Genomic DNA, 18,491 nt, shown 5'->3' on the forward strand with positions numbered 1-18,491 from the left:
CAGGGACCTCTCTGTCTAAAGGTGGATGATAGCTTAGACGTAAATTGTGACCAGCAAACCATAAGAGTGTAAAAGCAAGTGCCTCCACCCCCCACCCCCTGCCATTGCCATGAGACCCAGATGGTGGGGCAGCAAGGTGAGGAGAAGGAATGACATGCATGTCCTGCGGCCGAAAAGAACCTGACAAGGGCTTGTGGGGACCCAAACCAGAGTGGATGGCAATGCTGCAGACTTCCCACAGACACCAGTGGGAGTCACAGAGAGCCTGGCTGGGCTGTATCCCACATGACTTACATTTTCAACAAGATTCCTGGTTGTGGCATGGAGGACGCAAGGGGAGGTCAGGGGGATGCCATGGTGCTGTTGAGAGGCACAGGTGTCCAGGGCAATATCTAGGGTATCTAGGCAGTACAGGGGTAAAGAGAGGGAGTTCAGCATGAACTAGAACCCAGGGACAGCCCTGCAGCCCATCCCTGTGTGCCTCCCTGTTTCCTGCTATCAGGCAGCTGTGGGAGGACAGGCCAGCAGGCAGAGCCACGGTATGCTAACATGGGTTCCTGGGTGACTGCCTGACTCAGCCTACCCCAATCCCCACCACCCCTGCTCAGAGCTGATTCTGAGGCCCGGGGGAAGATTCTTCATCAGGCTAAGACACAGGACTCACCTTGTAGGAAAACAACATGCCTTGGGAAGCAGGGAGATGTGGATTAGCTTCCCCCCACCCCCATCTATCCAGGCCCTTTGTGAGACCTGGGTCTCCTTGGTTAGAAGAACAGCTGGTGGGCTGGAGAGATGGCTCAGTGGTTAAGAGCACTAACTGCTCTACCAGAGGTCGTGAGTTCAATTCCCAGCAACCACATGGTGACTCATAACCATCTGTAATGAGATCTGGTGCCCTCTTCTGGCATTTGGGCATACATGGAGGCAGAATGTTGTATACACAATAAATAAATAAATCTTTAAAAAAAAAAAAGAACAGCTGGTGAATATTAGGTAGTATATTCAATACCTGGGTGACACCTGCCATGACCAGGTGTCATCACCACAGTGGTGACGACCTCCTGCCCTCCTCTTCCTGATGTCTGGGTGCCACAACCTTACCTGACAGTGACCAGGAGATGCTGAAGGTATGAAAGGTGGTCACTTGCACTGAAGTCCCCTCCCCACACAGATTTCTGCAGCCCTCGGGCAGAATTGCCAAGGGCAGCGAACCTGCGTGTGGAGAACTGTTCCCTCACATACCCTAAAAACCTTAGGTTTGCCTTCATGCTGCTCCCAGCATACTTAGGGAACCCTGACCTGACCCTGCAGGGTCAGCTGCTCTGCCTGTTCAGGAAGGCCTTCATCACCCGTTGGGCATGATACCCTTTGGCCTCCCGCCTGGTGGCTCTCTTTGAGATCCCTAGCACTAGGGTCTGGGCGTGTTCTGAATGGGTGCTTAGCTTGAGCTGGAGAGGCAGAGAGGGGCCTCAGGAGCTGGCTGAAGGATGAGGCAACCCAGGATTTGGACAGAGCTGGCTGGGCTTGGGAGTGAGCTATGCTTCCGCCTATGTCCTGTGATGCTAAATATAGCGGCCAGGGAGGGGAGTTTCCGGTTACAGTCCCCCCACCCCAAGCTGGGAAATCAATGCCAGCTCCATTAGAGGCAGCAATGGTGCCTGCTGACCTGCCCGCCAGCCTGCGGATCAGAGTGAGGGACTGGACTTTACCCAAGTCCAGGTGCCCTGACTCCTCACCCATCCTCCAGACTGCCAGAGCCCTCCCCTACTCTGCCCGTCAGAGAGCGAACATCCAGGGCAATCCTGAGGGTCACAGGATTCTGATGGTGGGCATCAGGCATGGCCGTGGCTGGATATACTCCTGTCCTGGGACCATCAGGGTGAGCCTGGGTCACTATGCCCCCCACCCCCCTGTATTTAGCTCCTGTGGCTGCTTGTCTGGCTGGGCCCCACCTAAATTGCTACAAACATTTGCATACAGGTGGTGCTATCTGAGCAGTCCACAGTCACAACCTTCTCAGGGTGGTGCCTCAATGTCACACCCACCTGGGGCATAGGGGCGGGGCGAAGCCAATGCCCTCCATCCTCCAGGGCAGGACAGGGGGCTGTAAGAAGACAAAGGGCCCCTCACCCACCTTAGCATCCCTATCTTAATGTCTACAACTAGGATTCCAGCACTTCAGCTCCTGGCCTCATACAAGGGGACACTGGGACACAGAGCTCCAGGACATGCTCACAGACAGGTCATTACCTGAGCTTCATTGTACTGAGTTAGAGAGGGGAAGGGGGTATCCTGCCAGGGCCATGACCTTGGCTGACCCCCACCCCCCAGGACGTCATAGAAGATGCTGACTCCCAAGACAAGCCAACTTACAGAATCCTTAGATGTACCTTTCGCGGGGGGTGGGGGGGCTATGTATGTGCCTGTGGTCCAAGCAGCTGGCTAGGTGGGACAGCATGCCCTCTGTCCATGTTAGGCACCCTAGGGACCTGGAGGAAGACTCTGTGCACCTGCATGCCTCTCATGTAGCCCCAACCTCAGGCCACAGAGCAAGGACAGCAGCACGGTAAACCGTCACATTCCTAAGGCAGTTCCACGCAAGACCAGGCCACCCACACTAAGATGACCGCAGACATTACTTATGTCCTGCAGGCCAATTGAGGTCACATGGCCCATAAGTCACAGAGAGGGCACGGGAGACACCAGATACAGAGTATCCCTGGCAGTGAGTTCCTGGACAGTGGCAGTGCAGTTCAAGCCCAGGCATGGCAGGGACCCTGTATCTGCCCAGATCAGGCAGTACACACTCTTTGGAACGGGCAGCACTGTGCCCATTTCCTCTCAACTGAGGCCAGGCTGTCTCTACTGCAGATACAACTCATGTCATGCACAGTGAATGGTGACCCCCCTGGTCCCCTCCTGAGTTGGCTACTCCACCTGACAGTATCACAGGCTTGTTACACCAGCCCACCTACAGCACCCTGCCTCCCAGAGCATCCACTTGCACAGTCTGAGGAGGAACAGAGGGGTTTGTAAGGAGATAATGAGGTTTTGCTACCCCTCAAGACACTGCTCCTCACCAGGTCATTGTGCTAAAGGCCAGGGGCCATCAGTGAAAATTATACAGGCTTTATTGCGTGTGCAGAGCACAAGGACAAGTGAGTGGGATCAGCCTGCCCAGTCCCAGGGTCTCATTGGAGACTCAGGTGGGGAACCACCTGGGTAAAGAACCAAGAAATAGCAAAGATAACACCGAGAGTCTTGGGGATATTGGGGTTGTCTGCGAAGGCTTGGGCATCATCCAAGTTCAGATGTATGACCTCGATGAGTTCTCCTTCCTCAGCCAGGCCTCCACCAGGCCCACTTCGCTGGGCATCTGTCACCTCCGCGTAGAACATGGTCTGCCTGGAGCCAGTCAGTCCTACTCCAGACCTGCCGGGTAGAACAGGGAAGGCTGAGACACCACGGTGACCCTGCCAGCCACCCTGCTTCCATGCTTCTTTCTCTGGCTTTCTGATGGACAGAACTCTGAGTGGCTTCGCCCTTCCCAAATACCACTCCTGGTGGGTGCATCCATGTCATTTATTCCTCTAGAGCGGGGGCACGCGATGCATGTTGGGCATGCCTTCTGTCACTAGGCTATCATGTGGCAGAGGAGGGGTCTCATGCCAATGCAAAGAGCACTGAAATGATTTTAAAGACCAATTTGATAAGTGGGCTGGAGGTGGCTCAGTCACCAAATGGCTAGGTTTGCCAGCCATCAAAACTGTCAAGACGAATATGATAACTGACATTTAGGGGGAAACAAAAATGTCAGAGGCATCTTACAAAGATCATGAACCCAGGAGCCTGTTTGGCTACCTGACTGAATTCATCCCAAGGGACACCTGCGTAGACCTGGCCTAATGAAGTGAACACACAAGACAGCTTCAAGCTCAGAATTTGAGGAAGTCTGAAACTCTCTGCTAACAGAGATCAGAACAAGCTGCTGTGTTGTGAGGGGGTAAATGGCGGGAGCCTGCAGGCATCACTGAGATCTGAGAGGGTTCCAGAGCAACAGCCAGCCAGGAAGTGGCTTCTACCCCACAGCCACAGGAGTTGGAGTCTGCTATCTTTGGACCTGGATGGATCGTGGACGTGGCTGGCAGCCCTGGGTGCAGCTTTTGAGACCCTGCATGGAATAGCAAGGACCCTGGCTGGAGACTAGATACACAGAAGCCATGTGGTCCTAAGCAAGTAGAACTAGAATCTGTGATAGCCCCTTAGACTCTGTTCCCTGAGCCCCTCCCTGTCCAGGACTCCTGCTGGGTACCCAGGACCTCTGACTTCTCTAACTGTTAAGACCCTAGTCAGCCCGACCCACATCAGGGGCTCCTGATTGGCTGGGGAGCCATGGAGAGAGAAACCAGGGACTAGGTGTGGTGGTGGGGTTCACAGGCCTCTTCGCATAAAGACCAGATCCAGCACAGTTCCAGACAGGTAGAGGTGGGAACTCTCAGCAGGACACTTCATGGAGGCAGGAGCAGAACTGGGAAATACTCAAGGATGCCAACCCCCAAGAGGAGGACACCCCTCCCAAGACTGACCATGCCCAGATATCCCTTTATCCCCACAGACCCCTACCTGATGGTCCATTTTCCTGGTAGTCATGGCTTATACCTATGATTGGAATCAGCCAATCTGTGCAGCCTCCAGCCTCAGTTTCCCTACCTTATGAGGGAGCCAGCTCCAGCCTGTGGTCTGGTCAGGCCAGAGGCTGCCTCCAGCCTTAGTAGGCTCTAATGTCATTCACACAACAAAGCAACAATAGCGGAACCCCTTAGCTTCCTCCCCTGGGTCTAGTCATGTATAGCTATCAAGGGAGTGAACTGGCTTACTTCTGGTCTTGGGCAGGGAACCATGGGTAGGCTCTGGTCTGTTACGTCCCAGTAAGGCCCATAGAGACAGATGTTCTGACTTTTACTTAGCCTTACCCTCAGTCATGCTTCCTCACAGCGACACCCTCCTCTTCAAAATATAAGTCTGAGTAGAACAATCACTATCCGGAACTGTTCCTGGCTCTCTAGTACCTTCAGTCAGGACACAGTCCAGAGGCCCTGCCTATGAAACCTCTCACGACAAGGTTCCCTTGTCCTCAAAATCTGCCAGGACCCCCACCCTCACCCCCAAAGCTAACTTCCTTCCTGCCTTCCATCCCTGTCAGCTCCATACACTAACCAAACTCCTATGAAGATCAGGTTCCTTAGATTCCCTTGTCCTAAACACTGCCATGTTGGAAGTTGAAGGACCAGGCATCACTGGCTGTCCACATGGAGGGGACACAGAAAAGGGGACAGACCAACCCTTCAGAGGCAAGATGGTCAACATGGTCCAGCCACAGCTAGGTGCTACAGGGTGAGGTCCAGCCCTGGCTGTGCCGAGTGTACCAGAAGAGAGGGGACAAGGACTCTAGTCCTTCATGGATGAAGGTGGACTCAGGCCCCTGTAAAGGTGGTCAGAAGGTGGTGCTCAACCTTTTGGGGTGACAGGCACCATAAGACCCTCTTTCTGCCCTAAGAGCTCAGCTGTCAAGGATCCACACAACATCCTGAGGCAAGGAGTGGCTTCTCATTTGAGGAAGGCAGTCCTGGTTGGCTGCCTGAGGGAAGCCTGACCGGCCCCTGGCACCTGGGCTTCAGTAGGGGGTAGTCCCCTCCTCCCTCCCCTCCTCCTTCCCCTCCTCATTCCTGATCCACCAGCTGAGAACAGAGCTGTGACTCACCCCACCCCCAGCGCCCGGTGCTTAATCCCACAGGAAGTGGGGCATCTGTCGGCAGCAGCTGCCACCCGGAGCCCAACCCCACATGTCTGGGACTGCAGGGTAGGGGCACAGGGTTGAGCATGCTCCAGAACCAGTCCCAAAGCACCCTAGCCTAGGAGCTGAGGCATGGTCCATCAACCCTCTTCCAGTCCCATGCTTGTACACCCTCAGGGATAGGGTTCTCACCCACTCGCTGGCAGCCTGTCTTATCCCTTATACCACTTGGTCGCCGCAACCCTGCCAAGCCTCCTTACATGTACGTGGCAATTTGGCGCAGATTGGTGGGGTCCAGGTGATAGCCACATTCTTCCCAAGCCTCCTTGCAGGCTATTTCTTCCAGTGAGAGCCCAGGCTGGTCCACGATGCCAGCACAGAGTTCCACCATGACTCCCACTGAGCCCGGCAGTGCTGGCTGGAGTTCTTGGGGCTGGTCCCCGTTCACAGCTGCCAGAGACCCTGGGAAGAGGCGTTCCACCTCGCCTGCATATACAGCTGGTATGGGAGGAAGGACAGTCATATGGTGCTCACCTCAGGGTAATCTACTCTAGGCCAAGCACCTCTTGTGAAGCCTCAGTTTCCCCTAAAGCCACCACAGCTTCAGCCTTCAGACGCTCAGGATCAAGGGCCTGAAAGCACAGTGTAATTCCACCTTCCCAAACCCTGCCCAGCCAGCTGGTCTCACCTGGCCGGAACTGCTTCACTAACACCAGGCTTCTCCGGGAGGAGTTGAACATGAGAATGGTCACACTGCACAGGAGAATGGAGCTCAGTAAGGACTTGCTCCCCTCTCTCCAGAGCCCCAGTTCCCATCCTCCTGTTCCTATGGTGCCTCCTCTCTTTCCTTGACAACACAGAAAAGGTGGTACCTTGCTTAGATGGGACACACAGTCAGTCCAAATCTCAGATAGGACACACAGCCAGTCCAATGCTCAGATGGGACACACAGCCAGTCCAGTGCTCAGATAGGAAGGTCACACAGTCAGGCCAGGGGCCTGACCTGTTAAGTTCCAGTTCACAGAATAGGGGCAGGGGGAGACAATGTCTTGGGCAGTGGGAAAGTGGAGGCCCCTGCTGGTCAGTTTCCCAACTGTCATACCCCTCAAACCACATTAGCCCATTCTCTGGATCCTGAGGAGTAAGATCAGCAGATCTCTTCAGCCCTAGAAGGGCTAGCCTGCCACCAGGGGCCTGGTGTCCCCAGCTACTACATGACTTAGCCACCAGACCTCAGGGACATGAGAACCAGAGACTAGGTTGAGGTGTGTGGGGGTGTTTGAAGGCACCAAGGAGAGCAGAAACTGGAGGGTTCTGTAATGACCAGGAGAGCCCCTCTTACCTGTCATGTGTCTTCATGAAGTCCCAGGACTTCTGGACACCATTCTGAAAGAGACAGGGTAGGGTGAATGGCTGCCAGCAACAGATGGAGGCACATGGGCCAGACAGACCCCAGTAGGGAGGCCCGACGCCTGCCTATAGCCATCAGGAATGGGGCCGTGCAGCAGGTGGAGGTGGATGAGCTTTCCTCAGAGGTCAGGATAGCCTGGTCTTCTGGGAAGGATAAGGAAGAAACCCTGGGCAAAGGGCAGAAAAGGCATTTCATGAGCACAAAGTACTACAGAGACCTATGCTGCCACCAAGCGTGGGAAGGAACTAGGAGGATCCAGGAAGGGCAGATGTGACACCCTTAGGCAGAGCAAGGAGGATCCCAGATGGGCAGAGCCAAAGTCAGCTGTTCACTGCTGAAGCTCCCTTGGGCCAGTGGACAGTTTACACTGCAGTTGTGGGTCTGGTGATATCAGGTGGAAGGTAGCTACTTGCTCCACCCTGCTTCAGGCTCAGGCTATCTCTTACACATCCCATAGTCCTGTGGATCCTGCATCTGGGGCAGGCAGTATAGTGCAGCCAGAATGGATGTCAACGGTGCTCTGTATACAAGGTTAGGAAGGCCCCACCATTCCATCATCAAGATGTCATTTGGTAAGTCAGGCTGTCTGGGGTCTGGAGACCCCTAACCCGTCTACTTAGCCCACCTTTGGGTCATTCAGTGAGCCCTAGCCAGCCCTCCACACATGCTGGGGCTCCATCCAAGTTGCAAAATAGACAGGGGCCTGGGTCCCAGAGCCAGAGTGTGGCGGCGGCAACAAAGAGGGAGGATGCTGAGGAACAGCCACAAGGGCTTCCTCCTGTGGGCCTACAGGTGGAGAAGGGTACTGCTACCGTGGGAGAGCCTCACGGGTGAGAGTCAGTCCGAATCAGAAAGACTGACTTGAGCCTGCAGGCAAAGAGATCCTGGGAGGGTGGCAGCAGCCTGGTTTCCAGGGGGAGAAGAGAGCCAATGTCCTAGGCAGGTCATGCTGCCCGGGAGGCCGTTGAAGCACCACCCCACGAGGCGAGCCCAGGCCTGCCTGACATCCAGCCACCCAGGCAGGCTCCAAAGAAGGCTACTCGCCCAGGCTGCACGCAGTCAGTCGGTCTTGCCTATCCCCACAGCTTCTCCTCGGAAAGTCTCACTCCAAAGGACCCTACTGACTCAAGGTCAAACATTTTGTTGGAGCCGGGTGGGAGCCAGAGAAGCTGACACTGGTGCCGGGAGAGCGAGACAGGCCTAGAATGTAGCGGGACATCTGCTGCGCAGGGCCACTGGGCCGCTGTCAGGTAAAGGCTGCAGTTCCCTACCCATGGCCCAGCCTCAGTATCCCTCAGCTCCTGAGGAAATGCTACCCAGCCCCCAGCCCTGAGTACTGCTGCTGCTGCTCAGCTGAGCTCTGGTTACCAACGCCATCAGCGGAAATGTGAATGTGCCGGTGGGCTGCCAGCCAAGGCTGCACAACCACCCCACAGCACTTCCCAGGAAGTGAGGGAAGCACCGTTGTCACTAGTCACTGCAGAACTAGCCGGAACTACCCTGCTCCCACCAACTGCCCACCAGAGCCCCAGGGCCTGGGTGCGAACAGCTACAATGCCCATCCCATGTCATCAGCCAGTGAAAAGTAAAAGGAAAGTGACCCCCATGTCCCTCAACTGAACCCAACTGCTCCCCCAAGCCTGTACTGCCCTTGGCTGCACCCTGGGAGAGGAAGTCTATGTCCTTGGGTGGATGGGTAGAGGGTACCCGTGCACAGCAAACATGAGAGGGCCAAGAGGATCTTCAAGGCTGGAAGCCACCATGCTGGTGAGAGGGACATGTGTAACAGGGAGGTTTGGGGGTGGGGTGTTGGGCACACACCAAGCCCTGGGTGGTTTGACCTGGGCTGAAACCCCAAGCAGGGTTACATTGATTAGGTCAGGAAAGCGGTGTGTATCGGACAGCACAGAGAACGGAAACAGGCAGTGTGCCAAAAGCAGAGGTCTGTTAGACAGGGCCATGCTGAGTAGAGGAAAAGGACCACCTCGCTGGAAGATCACAGGGTGAGAGAAGAGAGAGATGGCAGCGACTAAGCTCAACAAATGTTTTCTGTGGGCCAAGTGAGACAGCTATCTACTGTCCCTGTTGCTCTGAAAGCTGGGAAAGGTTGAGCGAGCTCGGAGGCTTCTGGGAGGCAGAAGCTTTTCCGCTAAGGCTTGAAGGAGGAGCTGAAAGGAAGGCGCAAAGGAGGGTGTCTCCCATCCCAAGGTGGACTTCTTTTCCCAGAGTCCTTCCTGCCCAGATATCCAGGGTAATCAATAGGTCCAACTGCATAAAAGCATCGATGGGCAGTCAGAAATGGAAGGTCAGTCAATCTGCCTTGGAGGGAAGAGAGGTTATCCTCGAATGTCCTTCCCTGGTCATTCCGGGTTGACTAGAGTCCAAAAACCGGCGGTCAGGACAGCAGAGGGGCGGAGCTCGTGCTCAGAGAACCCACTCGGGGCAGAGGCGTGAGCCCGGGGGGCGGAGCCTAACTCTGAGCCTAACTCTGGGGGGCGGGATCGCATTGCAGGCCTGTGGCGGGGTGGGGGCCTTGGAGGGAGTGAGCGCGGAAATACGCGCGCAGGGCGGATCACCTGGCGGTAATGCAGCGTGAGAGGCCGCAGGTAGGGCGAGCGGGAACAGAGGCCCACGGTCACCCCCTCGATGCGCTCCATGGGTGGCGTAGGGGAGAGTCTTCCGCAGACCAGAGCTGTCGGGTTTGTCTACGCACTTCTGGGCATGCCCAGTTCGCGCGGAGGGCGGGCCGGAGGGCGGGCCGCCGTGCCCAGGTAGCACCTGCAGAGTGCAGAGCGCAAAGGCGGAGCTGTCAGACTGGTGGTCTCCAAGCCTGCATAAAGAGGGATGAGAAGTGGGTAGGGTAGAGGAGAGTTTCATGGTACATGAAGCCTCCAACGGGTAGGAATCAAAGGAGATCACGCGGTAGATGAGCCGAGTGGGTGCCTGTCTGTCCCTGGTTAGTAACAACCCCCCTGTCCCCAAGCCTTGGGAACCAGGGTCGTCACTGGGGACAGAAGGAAGACTTATCTCAGAAAAAGTCAGCAGAGAAAAGGCTGGGGGAAGGAAGGCCAGAGGAAGGGTCCCAGCCCAGGCAGAGGCTTGACCTGGCCTGGACTGCCCCCTTTGCTCCCCCGACCCCGTGACCCCGTCGGTTTGAGAGAAAGTGAGACTTGTCTCTGACGGTTGCTCTTCACAGATGCCATTCTGATCCTTACCACACTGCACACATTCTCCCAGCCAGCCAGGGCTTCAGACCTACTCCATCGCAATGTCAGTCTAGACGGAGCCAAAGTCCCAGGCCCCTCCAGACTCAAGGGGAGGGGAATTCACATTATGGAGTACATGGTTCACAGGAGCCATTCTTGAAGACTAGCCAACACACACACACACACACACACACACACACACACACACACACACCTACCTCTCCTAAAGAAAGCACTGTCCTTTCCAGCGTTAGCCTGTCCACAAAGCGCCCTGGAGCTCTGAGTGGCCACCAACCAGGAGTCCCTCTAGAAGCCGGCCCCAGCCAAAGGTGTCTTCCTGCTTCAGAGGCCTCCTTGCAGATGGTCCTCCCTAGAGTGTGTGAGGATCAGTCACAGGCTCTCACCACTGTCACCAGCAGTTCAGGCAAAGGTGGAAGTTAGAGGGCCTAGTGTCACTGGCTGGGGGCACCTACCCTGGCCACCTGGGCCTGCCCTGCAGGAAAATAGGAAGACCCTGCAACTCCACAGAGCCTTCTGTCGCTCCTGGTGGGGAAATCACTTTTTCCTGTTAGCATAGACTGAGATGGCTAGAGTTTCTGAGATCCCTGGGTCACAGCAAATGGTTACCTAAGTGGAGGAGCAAGAAACACATCTGTCCACAGGATTTTGGCCAGGGTCCAGAGTGGTGCTGATAAATGGGTGGCCATAGCCTCCTTCGGAGCAATGCAGGAGCCTGGATGAAGAGGGGTTTGTCAAGAGAGGGAACATGAGAAGACACCATGCCGCCTGTGTCCCAAGACAAGAGAAGCCACCTCTGAGTCTGGCAAGCCTCTTCCAAGAGTTCCAAAGCTCCCATTGAGCGCATGCCCAGACAGTGCAGATAGCACGAGACACAAGATCACGAGCCAGTGTCATACCCTTACATCTGCTGGCTTTCCACAAGACAGACTTCTACAAGGTCATCTCGGGATGCCCCTGGCCAAGGTTCAGGTGTCTCCAGGCTTGTGCCTTCAGGTCCCAAAAAGGCCCACACTGTGGTATGTAGTATGTTTTCTCCCTTCCATTTCTGCCCCTGGTCTCTGCACTCTAACCTTTGCGTTCCTAGCTTCTCAGGACAATACAGTCACATCTGGGGCCCCTGGTAACTGGGGCCACTCTCACCTCAGGGTCTTGAAGCAGCTACAAATACAGTTCTCTTTGTCACTTTAAGCCCCAATGTGAACACAAAGCGGGCACACAGTAGGACAGGTCCTGTGCCCAGGGAGCTGTAGGACACAGATGGTCTGCCCACTGCTGGCTTGAGGATGGGAGCTGCTTTTGGACAGTTTCCATCACCTGGATATGTCTAGGTAGGTGCTGGGTTCTACCAGGGTTCTGTGTTTTTCTAATGGGGTGACAGGCAGCCTATAGCTCTGGAGACGTAAGAATCCCATACAGTGTGAGGATTCTAAGAGACAGAGTGGCTGGAAGGACTATGTCAAGGCTGGGAGACCAGGTAACTCTGGAACACAAAGGCCTTTTATTTCCGGTAACCTGACAGAGCTGAGGCCCTGCCCCTATCTTTCTGTGTCAGCTGTGGCAGAGCAGACAGATCTGGGAGAAATATTCACCCTCAGCTCTCCATGCCACCCCCATTCCAAGCAGAAGTCACACCCAGCACCCCTTGTTGGATGTGCTTATCCCACATAGAAGGGTGGCTGTAGTTGGGTACAGAACCCTAGCTGGGATGAGCTTCCAGCACTAGGGTTGTTTGCTGTCTGATGATCTCCAGGGGCTGTTTCCAGCCACCTGTAGGCCGCTGAGGCCTTTGTGGGACTCACTTCTGCCTGCTTCCCTTGTGCTGGACAAGAGCCTGCGTGCTGTGTTGGCCAGACCTTCCAAGTGCCTGTGTATTTGCTTGGGGCAGCTAGGCTAGAGTTGCCAAGGAGCTGGGGATATAGGCCAAAGTCAAAGTGACTTCTAGGATAGAGAGAGACAAAGTAGTGCCGGCCCTGGTGGGTGGGGCTAAGGCTAGTGAAGTTCTCTACATGTCTGTCTTTTTCTGCATTTGGTTTTTTTCCAAATCAGATTCCACCCCACCCTCACTTCTCAGTGATTTTGAGGGTCTTGCTGTGTAGCCCAACCCCACATCACCTGACTGTGGCCTCTCAAGTGTTGGGATTACTGCTGTGAGTCACCACACTGGACTCGGAGCAGAGAAAGTTGTTCACTGTTCGATGCTGCAAGCCTGATGACCTGAGCTAAATCTCCGAGCCCACGTCACAGTAGGCGAGAACTGACTCTCAATAGTTGTCGTCTATGTGACGACACCAGCACCCTTGCGGCCACCATCATACACGCAATGCGTATGAATATACATGCCGCTCATAGTTGTTGGGCATCTTCCTCTCCCTCTGTCTACCTCCCCAAGGGCTGAGATTACAGACGCGCACCCTGGTCTTTTTTAGGTACTTGTGTAGCAAGTGCTTTGCCCACAGAACCTTCTCTTTAGCCCCTCAGAACAGATTTCCAGAGGAACAGGTTCCACACTAGCGGCTGTGACCTCAGCCATCCCGAGCACATCTTGGGCATGCGTGTATATTCTCTGCCAGGCTCTGTGGAGAGTTGTGGCAGGCTTCTGTGCAGTTAAAAGGAGAGGGCACAAAGTCAGGATATTGCCCAGGTTTTCTGGCCCAAGCAGCTGGAAGGAGGCCAGACGAGCAAAAGCAGGTTGTGGTGTTTTGCTGTGGGGTGGAGATTGGGTCTGGGGCTCTTCTGTGAGGCATCTCAGGGGACATGGGTGTCTACAGCAAAAGAATGGAGTTGGAGCCTTGCCAGGTACCAAACACAAAATTAATTCAAATGGATCAGAGGCTTGGATATAAGAACCAAAGTTTAAAATTCCAAGGGAGAAAAAAGGGGGCAGAGACTCATGACTTTCAGCTTGTTAGTGACAGCCAAAGGGAAGCAGTCGGATGGACTTCATGAAAATGCGAAGTCTTGTCGGGCCAGTGGTGGTGCACAGCTTTAATCCCAGCACTTGTGAGGCAGAGGCAAGTGAATCTCTGAGTTCAAGGCCAGCCTGAACTGAACTGCAGAGCAAGTTCCAGGTTAGCCAGGGCTACACAGAGAAAACTTGTCCAAAAAGAAGAAGGAAGAAGGAAGAAGGCGGAAGGAAGAAGGAGGAGGAGGAGGAGGAGGAGGAGGAGGAGGAGGAGGAGGAGGAGGAGGAGGAGGAGAAGAAGAAGAAGAAGAAGAAGAAGAAGAAGAAGAAGAAGAAGAAGAAGAAGAAGAAGAAATAAAATCTTTGTGCACTGTGGAGTTGGGCGGTGGTGGCACACGCCTTTAATCCCAGCACTTGGGAGGCAGAGGCAGGTGGATCTCTGTGAGTTCAAGGGCCAGCCTGGTCTACAGAGCTAGTTCCAGGACAGGCTCCAAAGCTACAGAGAAACCCTGTCTCAAAAAACCAAAAAAAAAAAAAAAAAAAAAGAATATGATGTGGATAGATGAATGAATATACAGATGCATATTCTGCCATGCAGTGGATTGTTGCTAAGCCATAAGAGGAAACTGTGGCACATGCTACAAATGATGAGCCTAAAGTAAACCAGTCAGAAGAACCATGTGCTTCCACTCATGTGAGGTTCTGGAGTGGTCAGACTCAGAGATGCAGGAGATAGAATGGGTGCCTGGGAGGAGTTGGGGAGTTGCATAGTGGGGGCAAGATTTTACTTTGGGATGATGACAATGTTCTGGAATGAGCATAATGACAGCGAGTTTAATGCCACTGGACCATACACTTAAAACAATTGCTACAATGGCCAGCAGTGGTGGCACTAACCTTTAATCCTAGCACTTGGGAGACAGAAGCAGCAGATCTCCGTGAGTTCAGGCCAGCCTGGTCTACAAAGGGAGTTTCAAGACTGCCAGGGCTACACAGAGAAACCCTGTCTTGAAAACAAACAACAAAGTGGTTACAATGGAGCCTGTAACCCCAGCACTGAAGGGGTGGAGGAGGCAGGAGTTCAAAGCCCCCATCTGTCACAAGACACTGTCTTAAAACAAGAACAACAACAACAAAAAAAAGATTACAACAGTAAATGTTGGGTGTACTTTAAGGAAAAAAAAACTCTCAAAGTTAGCCTTGAACTTTCACCAATCCTCCTGCCTCAGACTTCCAAATTCAAGTGCTGGGATAATAGGTATACACCACACAGACCTCATCACCAGTGGGGAAGCGACTGAAGGAGGCCCCAGCTGTGCTCTTTACTGTACACAGAGAGCGCTCCTTTGACTTTGCTGGGCATGTGTTACCTCTTCAACTAAGAATCATTTAAAATGGTTAAGATGGTAAATGTATTTTATGTATTTTACTCCTATTGCAACCTTGAGGATGTGAGATGTGTGTGGCAGGGTGGGTTCTGTGTCAGAGGTGAATGGGGGAACTGCTCAGAGAGATGTAGGGAGAGGTGGCCAGAAAGGGGCATGAGCAACATATCTCACGGCCTTTGCTCGTGGCCCCTCGGCTGTCTCCTCTAGAGGTACGGTGAGGCTGCTAAGGCCTCCCCATCATATCTGTGGGACATCATGGATGCCCCCATTCTCCTAATCTGTGCCAGGAGGCTCTCTTTGGGCAGGTACAGCTCTGAGTCATTCCTCAGGGCCACCTCTCATGTTGGATCTTTCCCTAGATATCTAATCTTCTAATGCATGCTGCTGCCCCAGGATCCCTTTCAGGCCCCTCCAGTACACAGGACATGCTCTTGCTTTCTTCACTAGGACTGGGCTCTGTCCAGTGACCGCCTATTCCTGTGAGTTGATCTCCCCACATGCCACTGTAGACCGGGTCTCCAGGAGACAGCTGTGTTGTAGATGGGGAACCAGGAGCCTCAGGTCTCCCTGCATGCTATCAGGCTGTGGACAGTTCTCACCTGCCCTCATTGGCTCTGTTGCTCTGTCCAAGGAAATGTGGTGACACCGAGTGGTCTAAGAGTATGTGTGCCCATACACAGGCCTGCACAAGTTAGGCCAAGCCTGTGAGTCTGTGTATGGTGCTGAAAATGAGCAGAGCTCTTGTGCTACTGACATCTTTGACCTGCAATTGAGGCCGGTCCTGGCTCCCCCTAGCCAGCGTCGGAGAGTCCGCAGATGGGCAAGGATAGTATGAATACTGTAGACAAGTGGCCAGGATCTGGGCTGCAAGTGAAGCTTGGGGCATAAAACTCAAAAAGATTGCTCCCTCACCCTGCTGGGCTGCCCAGACACTCCAGAGCATGTCCAGCCAGAGAAGAGGTGTGGGGGCAAGGGACCAGCCCACTTGCCTCACTTGCTACTTCTATACTGCACTGTCCTAAGGGTGTTGACAGGGGGCGCCAGCATCCCCAACTTCCTATGAAGAGCCTTGTGTCTTAGGCCCTCTGTCAGGAAGTGCAGTCCTCAGTCGCAGGTGAGCATGTGAGGGCCAGGTGACACTACCCTACCCTGCCCCTCTCCGAACCTTTGTGCCCAACTCCAACCCCCAGCCATTACAGGGCCACCTCTTGCCACAGGGCATATACTGACTCAGAACCAAAGTAATCAGAGGGCTGGGGTCTGCAAGACTTGCTGGAGTGGGCAGCTGCTGGACGAGCTGCATGGTATGGGGGACAGCGGTCAGCCCTTGCTTCCCCTTCACTCCTGACCTCCACTCCTCTGTGTAAGCAGCAAAATGCCTAGCTGATCTAGCCCCCACCCCCCTAGGGCACCCCTCTTGTGGACGTGCTCCTGTCACCTCAGACTAGTGGCTGGACCAGGGCCCCACATTCTTAACCTCCAGGCGCCCCTGGGTCTCAAAGGGAAGCAGTTCAGCCCAGAGCCCTAGCCTCCTGGTTTCTGCAGGAGCCCACCCGGAAAGCCCTGGTCGCGAACAATGCCTGCGTGTGACGGGCTTTCCCTCTGTGAGAGAAAATAGTTCCATAGAATGGCAGTTTCCTGCATTTGTGCCTGGGTCTTAAGGGGTGACTCATGCTTAGACCTCCCAGAAAGAGATGGCCCCAGAGCCCCTCCCCACCCCCAGCTCTCTTTCCCTGCAGCCCCTGCCCTCTTGGGCTTTGGGTCCCATCTCAGCACCACCATCACCTGGGCTAACAGAAGACATGGGAGCTTCCTACTGGAAGCCTAGATTCAAGTGCCAAGCGCTGCATGGAACCAGTAGGGAGATGCAGATAGATTACCAGGGACCAGAGAGGCCAGTGGCTCCTGGTCCTGATAAGGCCACTGTTCTTTGGATGGGGCCCTGTGATGAGGACTGGCCACTGTCTGCGTGAGAGAGAATAAGGAGGGTCATAGGGGTGTGGACATCCCTCGACATGGGAAGGGTGAACAGTGGCAGCCAGGTAGGATCCCATGAAGGGTCAAGTCACTATGAGTGGCATGTAGCCCTGGGAGACCTAGGTGTAGTGAGTACAGCCTCGGGAGAGCTGGGGCCATGCAGGGGAGTCTTTTCAGACCAGAACTGTGAAGACAGAGCATGTCAGGGTACCTGGTTCTTCCAGCCTACACCTGACACTGGGCAGCACACCTTACCTCCCGGCATACCAATGTGCTCCAGGAGACCACTGTCCTGGTTCAGTCTTCAGCCCACCAAGCTGCCTTTCCAGGTCTGTTTCTAATGTAGTGTAGTCTGCAGGAGGGTAAGGGACCCATGCTGCTCACTTCTAGCCTATTGTCCCTGTCTGGCCAGTTCTACCTGACCACCTATCTCTTAGGGCCTCTGGAACCTCACATAGCCTTCCCTTTCTCCCTTTTTTAAAAAATGTATTTATTATGTATACAGTGTCCTGCCGGAACACATACCTGCACACCGGAAGAGGGCACCAGATTTTTTTTTTTTATTATTATTATAGATGGTTGTGAACCACCATGCTGGGAATTGAACTCAGGACCTCTGGAAGAGCAGTCAGTGCTCAAGCCCTGAGTCATCTCTCCAGCCCAGTCCTCCCTTCCTTCTCCTAGGGGCACTGAAGTACTCAGAAGTGATGGTTCCAGCCTCTTCTGGGCTGACTGTGGTCCTCTGTCATGTTACTGCCACTCGCATTTCCAAGGTCCCTGATTCAGGCAGGGCTCACCCTACCCTCTCCTAAATGCACATCTTGACCTTGACTTAACTTGAAGGCACACAGAAGGTTCGAGCTCAGGCCTAACTGCTTTCCTCTCCCAGACCTTGTGACCTCTGGCTGCTCACGGGCTTCCATCCCTAAAGGACCCCAGGCCTCTGAGAGCGCCTGCTGCTTTCGAAGGGCCACTAGGCTCTGTCCTGTGGGATGCTGTCCACCCATGCCTTCTTTCGTCAGCACAAACTTCACATCATGGCTAGAGAAGACTCAAAAGACAAGACATGCCCAAGAGGCAAGGATGCCCATCAACTCACCTCGAACATTCTTGGCCCCACTCTGCACTGAGGAGAGTGCAGGGAATCTCTTCTCAACCCAGGGCAGCCTGATATCCCCAGCCACTTAGTTTGTGATGTCCTAGCATCCAGGACAGGTTCAGGTACTCTGGGCAGCTCTGCCCACTTGCCTAAGCCTTTTATTGCCAACTCCTTGTAGTATCAGCATCTATAGTATCAGCATGAGAGCCCAGTTTTTGACCGGGGAGGGCAAGAACTGTTGTTTTTTTGTTTTGTTTTGGTTGGTTTTTGGTTTTTCGAGACAGGGTTTCTCTGTGGCTTTGGAGCCTGTCCTGGAACTAGCTCTGTAGACCAGGCTGGTCTCGAACTCACAGAGATCCGCCTGCCTCTGCCTCCCGAGTGCTGGGATTAAAGGCGTGCGCCACCACCGCCCGGCTGGCAAGAACTGTGTTGCTCTATATTAGGTGGTCCTGGGTAGCTGGGTAAGCACCGCGGTGGACCGGTGCACTGTGGACCAGAGAGGGTGGATCCCCACAATGCTCAGGTGAGCAACAAGAGGACTCACACAGTCCATGGCACAGTTGAGTCCCAGTGATTATTCTTGAGGGGAGGCAATGGGGATGGAGTTTACACGTCCGGACATGCGTTCCATCCAAAATGGCGGTTCTTCTCTGAGCCGGTGACCCTGTGGCCGGCATCAGGAGGAGGCACAGA

General features: G+C 54.3%; 1 protein-coding gene across 1 annotated transcript; it reads right to left on the reverse strand.

The window, feature by feature from the left end:
* Nucleotides 1-3,113: 3,113 nt before the first annotated feature.
* On the reverse strand, nucleotides 3,114-9,943 carry Nudt14 (nudix hydrolase 14). Its single transcript, XM_050131978.1, has 5 exons — nucleotides 9,782-9,943; nucleotides 7,137-7,180; nucleotides 6,483-6,547; nucleotides 6,055-6,292; nucleotides 3,114-3,432 (listed from the first exon to the last, which is right to left on the reverse strand). The coding sequence occupies exons 1-5, from the start codon at nucleotides 9,860-9,862 to the stop codon at nucleotides 3,192-3,194; spliced, it is 669 nt and encodes a 222-aa protein (XP_049987935.1). The 5' UTR covers nucleotides 9,863-9,943; the 3' UTR covers nucleotides 3,114-3,191.
* Between the last annotated feature and the right edge of the window lie 8,548 nt (nucleotides 9,944-18,491).

The sequence above is a fragment of the Alexandromys fortis genome, unplaced genomic scaffold (assembly GCF_014885135.2).
Source record: "Alexandromys fortis isolate MF-2015 unplaced genomic scaffold, M_Fortis_MF-2015_v1.1 scaffold_399, whole genome shotgun sequence".
NCBI classification, from domain to species: domain Eukaryota; kingdom Metazoa; phylum Chordata; class Mammalia; order Rodentia; family Cricetidae; genus Alexandromys; species Alexandromys fortis.